This window comes from Heterodontus francisci, chromosome 37 (assembly GCF_036365525.1).
Source record: "Heterodontus francisci isolate sHetFra1 chromosome 37, sHetFra1.hap1, whole genome shotgun sequence".
NCBI classification, from domain to species: domain Eukaryota; kingdom Metazoa; phylum Chordata; class Chondrichthyes; order Heterodontiformes; family Heterodontidae; genus Heterodontus; species Heterodontus francisci.
The window spans coordinates 28,260,970-28,275,789 of record NC_090407.1 but is presented as its reverse complement, the minus strand read 5'-3'; the positions used below and the strand labels follow the sequence as shown (position 1 = coordinate 28,275,789).

Genomic DNA, 14,820 nt, shown 5'->3' with positions numbered 1-14,820 from the left:
CCAGGCAAGTGGAGAGTCGTCCATGACACTCCTGACTCCCGTAAATGGTGGACAGGCTTTGGGGAGTCAGAAGGTGAGTTACCTCACCGCAGAATTCCCAGCCGCTGACCTGCTCTTGTAGCCACAGTATTTATGTGACTGCTCCAGTTCTGTTTCTGGTCAATGGTAACCCCCAGGATGTTGACTATCCCTCCAACCCCAACCAGCGGAAATAGTTTCTCTCCATCTACCATATCTGTTCCTCTTAATATCTTGAAAACTTTGATCAAATCATCATTTAACCTTCTAAACTACAGGCAATACAACCCGAGTTTGCATAATCTTTCCTTGTAATTTAAACCTTGGAGTCCACGCATCATTCTGGTAAATCTAAACAGTACTCTCCCCAAGGCCAATATATCCTTCCTAAGGTGTGGTGCCCAGAACTGCTCACAGTATTTCAGTTGTGGACTGACCAGGGCTTTGTATAGCCAAAGCATGAATTCTACCCCCTTGTAGTCTCGTCCTCTAGATATAAAGCCCAGCATTTCATTAGCCTTTTGGAGGAACAGGCTCGAGGGGCTGAATGGCCTACTGTTCCTACATTCAAGCAGATGTAAGACAACCTCAATGAGCCTCGCAAACCTGAATTAGAAAAACAAAATCTTTTTAATATTTTAATTTTTACCAACAGATGCATATATCATACTAATTAATATCTTAGAACATAATGTGCAACTTTATATTTAAGTAAAAACACTTCTTCCTTGCAAATGAAAAATGTAGGAAAAAAATGACTGACAGTGTTCATTTGGTGTCTGTTTCTTGCCCTTAATCATCCTCTTCATCATCGTCATCGCCTTCCTTGAATAATCCCAGTCTCTGGAAGCATTGCACTATATTGGCCAAGATAAAGCTTGTTGTAATGGCGGTGATGGAGACACAAACCCCAGAGAAAAATATAATCAAGTAGTCTGTCAGAGTCAGTGAGAACTCGCACTCAATGAAGCTGTTGTCAGATAACTCGTTGAGTGTGATCTTCCTCATATCCCGAGGCAAGGAGCACTGGATTGCATCAAAGCCTTGAAGAAATGAACATCAACATTTTTATATGAATAAGAAAAAGGTTATCAATTCAGTTCCATCAAACCTGGCCCTCAATCCCTTGTCCCTCCGGAAGTGCTCAAGCTGGTGTCTCTGGGTCCCATGCCTGTTCCTGGACACTCCCACACTATAATTTCACTGGGTTTGCATTAAAACAATCACAGAATTTCTGCCCTTGTGTTTTCTTGTGAAGAGGAAATTGGGATCCCCAAAAATTGGGAAATTGGCACTTGTCACTTTAAGTGGCCAATGTGAAACCATCCCAGGAAAGGAGAGGATAGGAGTTCCGAAGAAGGGTCACTGACCCGAAACGTTAACTCTGCTTCTCTTTCCACAGATGCTGCCAGACCTGCTGAGTGGTTCCAGCATTTCTTGTTTTTATTTCAGATTTCCAGCATCCGCAGTATTTTGCTTTTATATTAGGATAGGGGATGGTTGGTAACATTCAAAGTTTAACCAGCTCTCATCTCGGTACATTGATAATCAGGTTGGCACATGAAGGTTGTTAGAACCAGTAAGCTTGGTTAATGTTTAGCATCCTCGCCATTCTGCATTGTGCCGAGTATTTACAGACAGACCCATGCAGTTTTTCAAGGATTATTACTACTTAATGTGGTAAAGAGGAACTGAGAGTATAACTCAAGTCAGTGAGCTCTGCATTGTCATAAGCAGGTACCTATCTTGCATCGGTGCCAATAGAGTCATAGAGTTCTTACGGCACAGAAGGCCACTCAGCCCATCGAGTCTATGCCAGCTGTTTGTACAGCAATCCAGTCAGTCACCTGCTCTATTCCCATAGCCCTGCAAGTTTATTTCCCTCAAGTCTTCATCCAATTTCCTTTCAAAATCATTCATTTTCTCTGCTTCCACCACTCTCATAAGCAGCAAGTTCCAGGTCATTACCACTCTTTTTTTTTAGAGATACAGCACTGAAACAGGCCCTTCGGCCCACCGAGTCTGTGCCGACCATCAACCACCCATTTATACTAATCCTACACTAATCCCATATTCCTACCACATCCCCACCTGTCCCTATATTTCCCTACCACCTACCTATACTAGGGGCAATTTATAATGGCCAATTTACCTACCAACCTCGCTGCATAAAAATGTTCTTCCTCACATCCCTCCTGTATCTCTTACCCAAAACCTTAAATCTGTGTCCCCTAGTCCTTGTACCATCAGTGAATGGGAACAGTTTTTCTTTATCATCCAAACCTGTCATAATCTTGTACACTCCTATCAAATCTCTCCTCAATCTCCTTTGCTCCAAGGAGAACAACCCCAGCTTCTCCAACCTAACCTTGTAGCTAAAATTCCTCATCCCTGGAACCATTCTGGCAGATCTCCTCTGCACCGTCTCAAGGACCCTCACATCCTTCTTAAAGTGCAGTGACCAGAACTGGACGCAATACTCTAGTTATGTCCAAACCAGAGCTTTATAAAGGTTCATCACAACTTCCCTGCTTCTGTATTCAATAACTCTATTTATGAAGCCCAAGATCCCACATGCTTTGCTAACTACTCTCTCAATATGTCCTGCCACCTTCAAAGATCTATACACATGCATTCACAGGTCCCTCTGTCCCTGTACACTCTTTAGAACTGTACCGTAGAGTCTATATTGCCTCATCCTACCCTTCTGCCAAAATGCATCAACTCATACTTCTATGTATTAAATTCCATCTGCCACTTGTCTGCCCATTCTGCTAGCCTATCTATGTCCTGTTGCAGTCGATTGGTATCATCTTCACTGTTTGACACACCTCCAAGCCTGGTATTAACAGCAAATTTTGAAATTTTACTTTGTATCCCAATATCCAAGTCATTTATATATATATATATATATATATATTATATATATATATATAAAAAATCAGTGGTTCTAGCACTGAACCTTGGGGAACACCACTGTCTACCATCCTCCAATCTGAAAATGACCATTTACCACAACTTGCTATTTTCTGTCCTTAAGCCAATTTTTAAAATCCAAGCTGACACTGGCCCTCCTATTCCACGAGCTTCAGTTTTGGTAACCAGCCTTTTATGTGGTATTTTGGCAAATGCTTTCTTAAAATCCATATCGACATCCACCACATTCGCTTCATCAACCTTCTCTGTTACTTCTTCAAAAAATTCAATTAGGTTAGTTAAGCACAATCTGCCTTTTACAAGTCCGTTCTGGCTCTCCTTAATTAACTCAAACCTCTCTAAGTGATTGCTGAGTTTTCCCTGATTATTGTTTCTAAAACCTTACCTACCACTGATGTTAAACTGACCAGCCTGTAGTTACTAGGACTGTCCTTACACCCTTTCTTGAATCAGGATGTAACATTTACCACTCTCCAATCATCTGGCAGCTCCCCCTCCCCCATATCTAGGGAAGATTGGAAGATTATGACAAGCCCTTCCACTATCTCCATTCCCACTTCCTTTAGCAACCTGGCATGCAAACCATCCAGCCCAAGCAACTTATCCACGCTAAGCATAACCAGCCTTTCCAGTACATCCTTCCTATCATTACCTCTACTATCTCCGCTTCTACTGAACTGACCACAGCCTTCACTGTCTCTGGGTAAATATTTATATTTGCAGGTTCGATTGCTTATGGAGGATATGAACTATGAGAAAATTAGGGGGAAATATGGTGCAGGTACTCAGAAAACCTCTTTCCCTTGGCACCTGTACATTGAGGAGTTAAAGGTATCTCATTCAGTGAAAGCAGATCTGCCCACAAGTGTTGACTGATCCTTGTTTGAGTCTAATTCTAATATTTTCCAATGTGAACACACAAAGCGTGGGGTTAGGAGAATCACATTCAATGGAAAAATAAACCAGTGCATTGTTCCCAACATCAGATGCTCTAAACACCTGGAACGTCGAGACAGGAAAGAAGTATTTTCATTGATTAACACTGTCACCTTGTCTTACACCACTGTTGGTGATCTGTCAATGGTAGCTATGCTTTTAATGATTAGTTAATGAACACACTTGACAGTGAGACTGTCTGGCTGCAGAGCCAGATGAAGACCCAGAGTTTAATCTGAATATCCACATTGTCACTTTAACCTGTTAAACACCCAGCATACTTACATTAACATGTTTCATTTGAAGTGAGATAGCAGCAAATTGTGCCCTACTAAAGTAACACATAAGTTATATCCACTTTCTCTTCACCACAAAGGTTACTCACAGGCACGGCACGCTAAATCCCAGGTTGCCTGGGTGATCACTGGGCCCCACATTTAACCTTGTAAGCCATGCATCTCGTAGGCTCCTGGGTACTCTGTTAGTAGGCCTGTGCATTAATCCACGTCTGCTTGGATTGTTTAGTGAATGACACTAATGCCTGGTTTAGTACAGACTGATACAGGTACATTGATCTGTGCTGAGTTAGTAGGTTGAATGCGAAAGAATGGGAAAATCATCCAGGGTTGGGTCCTGACATCTATCCTGTGATTCCTGCCTGAATGTGCCAGTGTGTGGCCATTAGACACAGAAGAGTAGGTATGGATTAGATACCCCCTCACCTCCCCATGCTCAAGCTGCCAACTGACCCTCTAGACATCACACAAGAGGAATGTCACTTGGGCCAGTACCAGTGAGCAAGATCAAGACCAGCATGAGTTATCACTTTGAAAGGAAGGGAAAAGATTGCAGAGAAAAAGTACTTGACAAAAGAGTTTGCATTTGCATACGAACAGCAGGAGGCTACTCAGCTCCTCGAACTTTCTCCACCATTAAATTGGATTATGCTTGATCTATATCTTAACTCCATCTATGTCCCTTGGTTCCGTACTCCTTACTACCCAAACTAACAAAAATCTATCAATCTCAGTTTTGAAATTTGACCATCAGCCTCAAAAGCTTTTTGGGGGAAGAGAGTTCTAGAATTTCACGACTGTTTGTGTGAAGAAGTGCTTCCTGGTATCATGCCTGAGCGGCCGAGCTCAAATTTTAAGGTTATGCTTTCTTGTTCTGGACTCCCCCAACCAGAGTAAATAGTTACTCTCCACCTCCCCTTTAATCATCTTGAACTACTCCAGGCGCTGCTTCACAAACCACTGACCACCTCCAGGCGCGTATCCATTGTCTCTCGAGATAAGGAGGCCCAAAAGAAAGAAAGAATCATACCCACAGGACACGAGTGAGCACTCCATAGCCGTTGAATTACTTTTAAATGCAATGACTGTTGTTATGCAGGCAAACATGGCTGCCAGTTGCACCCAGCATGATTCCTACAAAGAGCAATTAAGATGACAGATGAGTTAATCAATATTTTGTTGGTGGTTGAAGATAACCCGGGACACCAGGACAGCTCCCCGATTATCTGTAAACAATGACGAGATTTTGTTTATGGTCCACCTGAATGGTTCTGAATTTAACATTTCATCCAAAGCGCAGCACCTCTGACGGTGCAGCACTCCCTCGGTACTGCACTGAGGTATCAAACTAAACTATGTGCTTGGCTCTGCAACCATCTAACTCAGAGGGAAAGAATGCTAACGAGTGCTTTGAATAGGTCATTTTTTAACCAGGGGTAGTTTCCTCATCCCTTGATATCGTTTCTGTGGCGCTTTCACTGTCTGGTTTGCAATCTTATTCAGGTGGTCAAAAGATAGCTGGTTGGGATATGGGAAACTGTAACACTGGTGCAGTGAGGGACAGTCTTCTAAGGTTGGGACTGCAGCACTTTGTTGGAGCTGTGTAGAGGCAGTTTTACACTCCATCTGTCTGTCTGGCAGTGCACCGCTCTCTGCTGACATGCACCTTCCCAACCCTATTTCCTTCTATGTCTGCCCCCAGATAAAACTTTTCTCCATGTCACTTACAATGGTACTTTTAAATTCCCAACTGTCTAGCCTTAGGCATTTCATTCACCATAACATTTCTGCAGGTACTGATCTGCTCAATCACACCTTCACCTCTACCTCTATACTCTTGTCCCACTAAAATGGTTACTCTCTCTCACCATGGTCACTCCCCTTGGTATGGCCCCTCATCTCTGTTCCCTTAAGTCCAAGGGATGCAGACTTGAACGTTTGTGGCAGACAACTGGACTAGCCACTCATCGCCAGATCTAGCTGGGCTGCATAAAACACTATCGGGTCCTGTATTCCTCTGCCAAACTGCTCATTATTCCAGGATCATCCTAAAAGGATTTAAAAACAGGAATAAAGAGGCTTTGCAGCAATTGTATACAACCTTGGTGAGACCGGACCTGATGTATTGTTTACAGTTTTGGACTCCTTACTTGCCATACAACAGGGAGTGCAATGAAGGTTCACCAGACTGATCCTGGGATGGTGGGATTATCCCAAGAGGAGAGATTGAGGAGACTGGGCCTGTATTCTTTAGAGTTTAGAAGAATGAGAGGTGATCTCATTGAAGCATACAAAATTCTTACAGGGCTTGAAAAAATTGATGCAGGAAGGATGTTTCCCCTGGCTGTGGGGGGTATAGAACCAGGGGACAGAGTCTCAGAATAAGAGGTAGGCTATTTAGGACTGAGAGGAGGAGGAATATCTTCACTCAAAGGGTGGTGAATCTTTGGAATTCTCAACCCCAGAGGGCTGTGGAAGCTCATTCAATATATTCAAGACAGAGATTGATAGATTTCTAGATGTTAAAGATATCAAGGGATGTGGTGATAGTACGGGAAAATGGTATTGAGGTAGAAGATCAGCCATGATCCCGTTGAATGGCGGAAGAGGCTCGAGGGGCCGAATGGCCTACTTCTGCTCCTATTTTCTATGTTCCTAAACTCCTCTCCCCGCCCGCTCCACCCTCATCACCAATAATGTACAAAGAGCTCACAGACTTCTTTGTCACTAAGATTGACATCATCCATTCAGTTGCCTCTGCCAATTCCTTACCTTCCCCTAGCCCACTAAGGCAAACCTCTCCTAAAACACGCATCTCATTTCTCTCCTATCTCTCATCATGCCTTCCACGAGATCAACTTGTCCATGAGACCCACCTCCTACTCCTTCGACACTATTCTCATCAAACTGCTGACCATCCAACTTCGCTTCCTGTTAGCTGATGCTGTTAACGGTTCTCTCTCCTCAGCTAGTCCCCTTCCCCTTCAAATTGCCACCATCAACCCATTTCTCAGAAAAAAAACCCTTGACTACTCTGTCCTTGCAAACACCCTTTTCTCGCCAAAGTCATTGAATGTATTGTTGCCTCCCAAATCTGTGCCCATCTTTTCTGCAACTCTGTGTCTGAATGCCTTCGATCTAACAGCACTGCTGCAGCTCCTATTAGAATCACAATGACATCTTATATAATTGTGGCTATGGTAAACTATCCCTCCTCATCCTTCTCAACCTGTCAATTGACCACATCATCCTCCTCCAACGCCTCTCCAACGTCGTCCAGTTGGTGGGACTGCACTCGCTTCATTCCATTCCAATCTATTCAGTTGTAGCCAGAGAATCACCTACAATGGTTTCTCCGTCTGCTCCTATACCATTACCTCTGGAGTCCCTCAATGATCTATTCTTGGCCCTCTCCTATTTCTCATCCACATGCTGTTCCCTCAGCATCAGTTTCCACATGTACACGAACAACACCCAGCTCTATCTCACCATCACCTAACCTCTCCCCTACCTCTGATTTGTCAGGCTGCTTCTCCAACATACAGTATCGGATGACAGCAATTTCCTCCAACAGTCCCCACCACAAACTCCCTTCCTTCACCATCGACTCCATCCCTCTCCCTGGCAATTGTCTGGGGCTGAACCAGACTGCTCACAACCTTGGTGTCCTACTTGAACCCAAGGTGAGCTCCTGACCCTATATCTGCTCCATCACTGCCTGCTTCCACCTCCGCAACATGTTTCTTTACCCCCGCCTCAGCTCATCCGCTGCTGAAACCCTCCTCCATGCTTTGGTTATCTCTAGATTTAACTATTTCAATGCTCTCCTGATCGGCCTCTCATCTTCCACCTCCACATAAACTTGAGCTCATGCAGAACTCTGCTGCTTGTATCCTAGCTCTCAAGTCCCATTCACCTATCACCCCATGCATGTTGACCAACAGTGGCTCCCTGGTTGACAATGCCTCGATTTAAAAATGTTCATTCTTGTTTTCAAATCTATCTATGGTCTCACCCATCTCTATCGTTGTAACCTCCTCCAGCTCGACAACATCCCTGAGATATCTGCACTCATCCAAATATGGCCTCTTGAGCATCCCTGATTTTAATCACTCCACCATTGGCGGCTGTGCCTTTAGCTCCCAAGACGCCAAGCTCTAGAATTCCCTTCCTGAACCTCTCTACATCTCTCTCCTCTAAGATGCACTTTAAAACCTAACTCTTTGACCAAACTTTTGGTTACCCATCCTAATATCTCTGTATGCGGCTCAGTGTCAAATCTTGTTTGATAACACTCCTGTAAGCGCCTTGGAATTTTTTATTACATTAAATGTGCTATATAAATGCAAGTTGTTGTTTTGGCGTGTATGTTGTCAGCAGTGGGTGTCTGAAATCGGGATCCTGGTGCCCCCAGCACTAACATCCCTCACCTTTTATCAACACAAAAAAGCAATAATAAAGTCATTTATCTCTTTATTGAGTCCCCTGTCAGAATGTGTACACCCTTGTGTACACATTCATTGACTTAATTGACCCTATTTTCATTCATCCAAGCATCAATCCATTAACTGTTCAGCTAAATGTGTCAGTTTAATACCTCATTATTCATTAACTTCTGTTGTCTGGACAAGATAAATGTTCTCTTGTTGTCATTAGTGTGATTTGTTATTGGAAATATTAAACCACATAACACTCATTTTCTACTTTATTCTAGGCTGCTGTCCATCCACCCACCAGGAGCTACATACAGTGTGAGTGCTTGCAAACTGGTGAGCAAGAGTCCACTCACTGCCTGACACCTCAGTTGTTTAGAATAGTGAGTCCCCGAGCCACACCAACTGAGAGAGTCCAGAGTTTGCTCCCTGCCCTGTTTGCGGTTAGCTTGTTGCACCCAGGGCAGCAGCGGGATTGTTCCAAATGGCCTCAGTGTCCCAGGGCTCCTGCTCCCGATTGCGATGCAGTAATTCCTAGACAAATATGAATGTGAGGTGAACACGGGATTATGTTGCGATGGATCCCTTGGTTGAATACTCTTTCACCACTTAGGGGCTGAAATTGATCTTCGGTGAACTCTCTCCCTTAATTCTAAAGTTCCATCATCAGTAACCATTACCAAATTCCTTTAACACCTCACAACAAAAAGTCAGCAATCTGGACAATATTTTTAGTAGTTGTTCCCCATTCCAATTTTAGCCCATCTCAGAACACCCAAAGGAGACCATGCCAACAAAATATTCTCATTGACTGCTGCCCTGATGTTCATAGTTCTAGCACCCGATTTTATTCATGAAAACATCATCCTCTTGCTATTATGGGAAGGGCAGGTGTAGAATGAGGGGTGAGAGAGCCAAGGAAAGTGCTGAACTGGGGTGAGGGAGTCTCATATTACAGTCAAATTGCTTAATAATCAGGAACCACATAATGTGACCCAGATTCTCTTATCCAGTTTGATATCTGTTTGAAACAAAAACATTTCCCGTTCAATTTTCTCCACTCCTCCCCTGCTAAGTGCTGGGATAATGTTCCAGGGGCTATAGCCATTCTCTGTTATCTCCCCCAAATGCCCACTGTTTGTGTGTGAGTCTTGACAGTGAGTGTCAGCAGGCTGATGGACTGGGAATTGCACCACAGTTTAGCCTGACCCTGTTCCTGCCCCATACCCACAGACATGCACACTTTCCAGCTGGCTAACAATCAGGAATGGGATCTCTGGCTGCTGATTTCCCCCCTCCTTAATTTGGGTAAGTTGAGGGTCTACCTCCCTACTTGGAAAGGTAACTGCGGAGTAGTACCCAACAGGAGTCATGCTCCTGGATTGTTAGGGGCGGGGTGGGGGGGGGGGGGGTAGTGGGTCAATGGGGTGGGGTGGGGAGAAGTCCAATGTCCACATACAGGTGCACATCCAGCAGGAGTCAGCGAAGAGCGAGAAAGGAGACAAAAAACTTTAAGATCAGGACAACGTCGGGAACTCCTATTAATCCTAATCAAATCCAGCCAAAGTGTTAATTTTTAACTCCCTGTTGCACCTCTTCAAAGCACCTGTAAAAATCTTGAGAGGCCAGTCAGAGCTAGTATGGGAGGCATCACAGTGAGCCTGACCCTGTCTGTCATCACCCAATGTTCACACACACACACACACACTGAGTAGGGGTAAGTGAATGCCCACCAGGAACCCTGACCAACACTCTGCCCCCCCAGCCCCCCAAACCAGAGGTACTGAGGTCAACTGAAGCAGCCTTACAGCCACCCTGGCTCCAGACCAGTAAACTCAGCACAGAATTGGGATCTAACCTAAATCTTTTGAATTAGCTCTTCAACCCTCAGCTAAACAAGCTATCCTCAAAGGAAATGTCAGAAACTTGGAATGATAAAGTTAACGACAGCTCAGTTTTCCTCATTCTTAAACCCCATAAAAGCAGGCACACGCGTACAAAATTGCTTTCAATATTTCTTTCAAACGAAATAATTTAAACAACAACCAGATTTCCACCACAACCTCTCGGCTAACCCCCAATACTTTAGTAAATATGAATCTGTTAATATTAATTTTCGTTACGTTGCCGATTCCAGCACCAATGCTACTGATATATTAATGTTATGTTATTTTCTCCCCATCTGGGGCATGAATTCTACAGCAGCCCGAACTCCTTCCTGAGAGGCAGCTTTAAATGGTGAAATTTCTCAATGGTAGAAACTATTTCATCCTAACCTGACCCCTGAAGAGCTCCACATGTCCAGCAGGAGTCATCAGACAGCGATTGGGAGCAGGGACCCTGGCTATAGTTGGACCCGAGGGGAAACAGAGGAAAGGTAGCATTCCGACTGCTCCGTGCCTGTGATTAATGAGCAGCTTTTACTCCGGTGATGAGAGTTCTCTTCATTGCTTCCTTTTATTCTAGGCACAATTGAAAAAATGAATCCATCGGATCATGACTTGTCTAAACTGACCTGCAGCAGTGACAGTGATTCACAGGGCAACACTCACCTGTAGGAAGAACTTCAGCATTGTCTCTCAGCCAGAGGAAAAGGTTGGCGAAAGTGCAGTTGCAGAGCCAGGGGTTGCCGTCCAGCCGCACAGTGCGAAGGGACGGTAAGGAGCTGAGCACGCTGACACTCAGAGCCTCCAGCGCGTTGTCATTAAGCTCCAGCACTTGCAGGCGGTTCAGACTGTGGAAGGCCGCCTTGTCGACCTGCTCCAGCTTCGGATTGTTCCCCAGCCGTAACATTATCAGCCTTTCAGCTGAGCTGAAGGCACCCGGGCTCAGCTGGGAGAAGTTGTTGTATCGCAGGTCTAAGTAGATGAGTTTGGTGCTACTGAAGGTCCCTTTGGCGATGGAGGACAGTGAATTGTTGCTGAGGTCCAGGTAGACCAGGTCTCCGTAGTACATGAAGAAATCAGTCGGTATCTCCTGGATTTGGTTGTTGCTCATCAGGATCTTCCTGATCACCAGAGGGAAGGCACCCGCCGGCAGGTGGGAGAGCCCCAAGTCCCTGCAGTCTATGGTGTGAGTGTCCTTACAGACACAGCCCTCGGGGCAAGTTGCCCCCAGGGGTAGGAGGAAGAGGACCAGAGGCAGCAGGCAGAGTGGAGGGCATGAGGGCATGGCAGAGGAGGCTGGAATCGTGGCTGCTGTGGGGGCAGAGACATGCTGAGGGAGTGCACAGCTGGGCATGGTGTTAAGTGTGATCGAGTAGCAGGGCTCAGATCAGATCGCACGAACACAGGGAGCTGGAGGGAGGAGGGGACTGGGATGGAACTGTAAATCTAATGGATCTTCCCATTCCACAGGGACAAGTCTGCACATCCTAATGTCCCAGCTTTTATAACAGAAACGTTCTAGATTGCAACCACTTGAATAATATGCATAATTACTGTAGGGTTTGCATGATGTGCCAATTATAATCAATAATCAGTATTAACACCCAGAAAAGATTTTTCAAAAACAAGACTTGCATTTATATAGTGCCTTTCACAACCTCAGGACACCCTCAACTCACTTTCCAAGTATAGTCACTGTTGTAATGTGGGAAACGTGACAGCCAACATGTGCACAGCAAGATCCCACAAACAGCAATGTGACAAGGACCAGGTCATCTGTTTTAGTGATGTTGGTTGAGGGCTAAATATTGGTCAGGACACCATGGGAAAAGATGCAAAAAAAATTCCCCACAAAGGTACTGTTGATGTTAGCATTAAGTAACAATTTGCATTTAGATAACGCCTTTCACAGAATGACATTCCCCTAGCTGCTTAACATGGTTTGGGTAGAGTGGGCAGGGAATGTGAACATTGATCAGAAAGTAGGAGGGCTTTGGGAGGATGAATCAAGTTATTGTCAAAGAGAAGGCTTTTGAAAATCTTCACCAGCCAGTAGGCCCCAATCCAGGCCCTGGTATGCACTGCGTTAGCCAATCCTCAGCAGCGAGCGAGCTACAATTGGCTGCAGTGCTCTAACCCAGTGAAGGCAAAAAAAAAAACCAGAGTTTGACTCCTGCTCGGAAACAAATGACTCCTGCTGGACAGTGCATGTGAGCAGATGTCTGATTAAAAACAGCCCGCCAGAGTCGCTGTTCAGTATCGTAGTAAAGAACAGAAAGAAATAGCAGCACCATGTCATAGGAACATCCCAGGTGAACTGCTTTAACATGCAGACATTATCATGGGTTAATGCAGCAGTTATTTCCCACAGCAGCAGGGTCGCACAAACAGCCACAAGGTGAAGAACCAGTGAATCTATTTATTGTGATGGTGTTGGTTAGGACTTTAGAGGAACTCCCTACCACCTGCTTGAGCCAGGGCCATGGTTTAACATTTCAATTAGGAGACAATATCTCCCACAATTCATTGGGACGTCCACCAAGTCACATGCCCACCCTCTCAAGTGGTGCTTGAACCCACAACCTTTGACCTCAGAAAAGGCAGTGCTACTAAATGAGCTGAGCAGACACTCACAAGTAAGCAGGGTGGCCAGTGCCCATGGATCCATATCAAGAAACAAAATGACTAATGCTGTTTAAAATGTCTACTATCTTCTTCTTCTTCTTCTTCTTTGGGCCTCCTTATCTCGAGAGACAATGGATACACGCCTGGAGGTGGTCAGTGGAGTGACCTCTCCATGGCGCATGCCTGGGCAAATTTATGGAGGTTGAGAGTTGCCCAGTCGTCAAAACCCCCCTCTCGGCCTTTCTGGTGGGGTCCAAAGGAGTGCAGGACACGACGTTTGGCACCAGTATGGCTGCAGGAACTGCCGGAAACATGCCAAAGGTGACACATGACCAATTAATTACATTAATGATTATTATTCAGTGATCTATTATTTATTGGAGACAAGGATCATTATTTCATTGGGAATCTTATCACTAATAATTATCAGCACCAGTCTAAATGTTTCACATGGATATGGATTGTTTTTACCTTCTCGGATTAATTTTCCAAGTACTCTGCTACCAGTGCAAAACTCTCTGATGTAAGCATGTGTCAGTGATAAGGCTACAACACCCTTCGATATCTTGCTGAAGCATCTGCTCTACATGGGCTTAAACAGTTTAGTGTTGGCATACTATTGCACTATGGAGAGCAGCGCTGTCTAACCCAGTCCTGTCTGGTGTAGTGGTAATATCACTGGTAATCTAGGCTAATGCTCTGGGAACATGGGTTTTGAATCCCACCATGGCAGATGGTGAAATTCAATTCATAAATCTGGAATTTAAAAAAAAAGCTAGGCTCATGATTACTATGAAACCATTGTTGTAAAAACCCATCTGTTTCACTAATATCCTTTAAGGAAGGAAATCTGCTGGCCTACATGCAATGTGGTTGACTCTTAAAATGGCCTAGCAGGGCAATAAACGCTGGCCTCACCAGTGATGCCCACAAATGAATAAAAATAACACACATGTTTCCACAGTGTTGGGAACAAGAACCTAGAGTCAGCTACAAACATTCACTCCCTCCACCACCGACGCACAGTGGCAGCAGTGTGTACCATCTACGAGATGCACTGCAGCAATGTACCAAGGCTCCTTAGACAGCATCTTCCAAACCCGTGACCTCTACCAACTAGAAGGACAAGGGCAGCAAATACATGGGAACACCACCACCTGCAAGTTCCCCTCCAAGTCACACACCATCCTGACTTGGAACTATATCGCCGTTCCTTCACTGTCGCTGGGTCAAAATCCTGGAACTCCCTTCCTAACAGCACTGTGGGTGTACCTACCTCAAATGGACTGCAGCAGTTCAAGAAGGCAGCTCACCACCACCTTCTCAAGGGCAATTAGGGATGGGCAATAAATGCTGGCCTGGCCAGCGATGCCCACATCCCACGAATGAATAAAAAAAAAATTTCTCCCCTCTCACTGGTCTGCAGGTGAGAGTTCAAGTTCCTCTCCTCTGTATAGCTCAGCAGCAAACCAGGCAGGGTCATTTTGTGCTAAGCCATTGGAAAGCTACATGAATTCTTTATTAACATTGGTGTTTTAACCATTCTACAGTTAGGAGATGTGTTTACATAAAGACATACAGATATCTATTCTTGATCAACCCATAAGGAGATACTGGGGCACCAAACAGAAACAAACAAAAGTGCCCCCTTTCTCGAGGGACACAATTAATAAAGAACTAAACCATAAG

At 44.8% G+C, this 14,820-nt stretch overlaps 1 protein-coding gene across 1 annotated transcript; it reads right to left on the bottom strand.

The window, feature by feature from the left end:
• Positions 1-717: 717 nt before the first annotated feature.
• On the bottom strand, positions 718-11,872 carry LOC137351918 (leucine-rich repeat-containing protein 38-like). The gene is made up of 2 exons (XM_068016798.1): positions 11,173-11,872; positions 718-1,061 (listed from the first exon to the last, which is right to left on the bottom strand). Exons 1-2 carry the CDS (start codon positions 11,858-11,860, stop codon positions 811-813), a joined length of 939 nt encoding a protein of 312 aa, XP_067872899.1. The 5' UTR covers positions 11,861-11,872; the 3' UTR covers positions 718-810.
• Between the last annotated feature and the right edge of the window lie 2,948 nt (positions 11,873-14,820).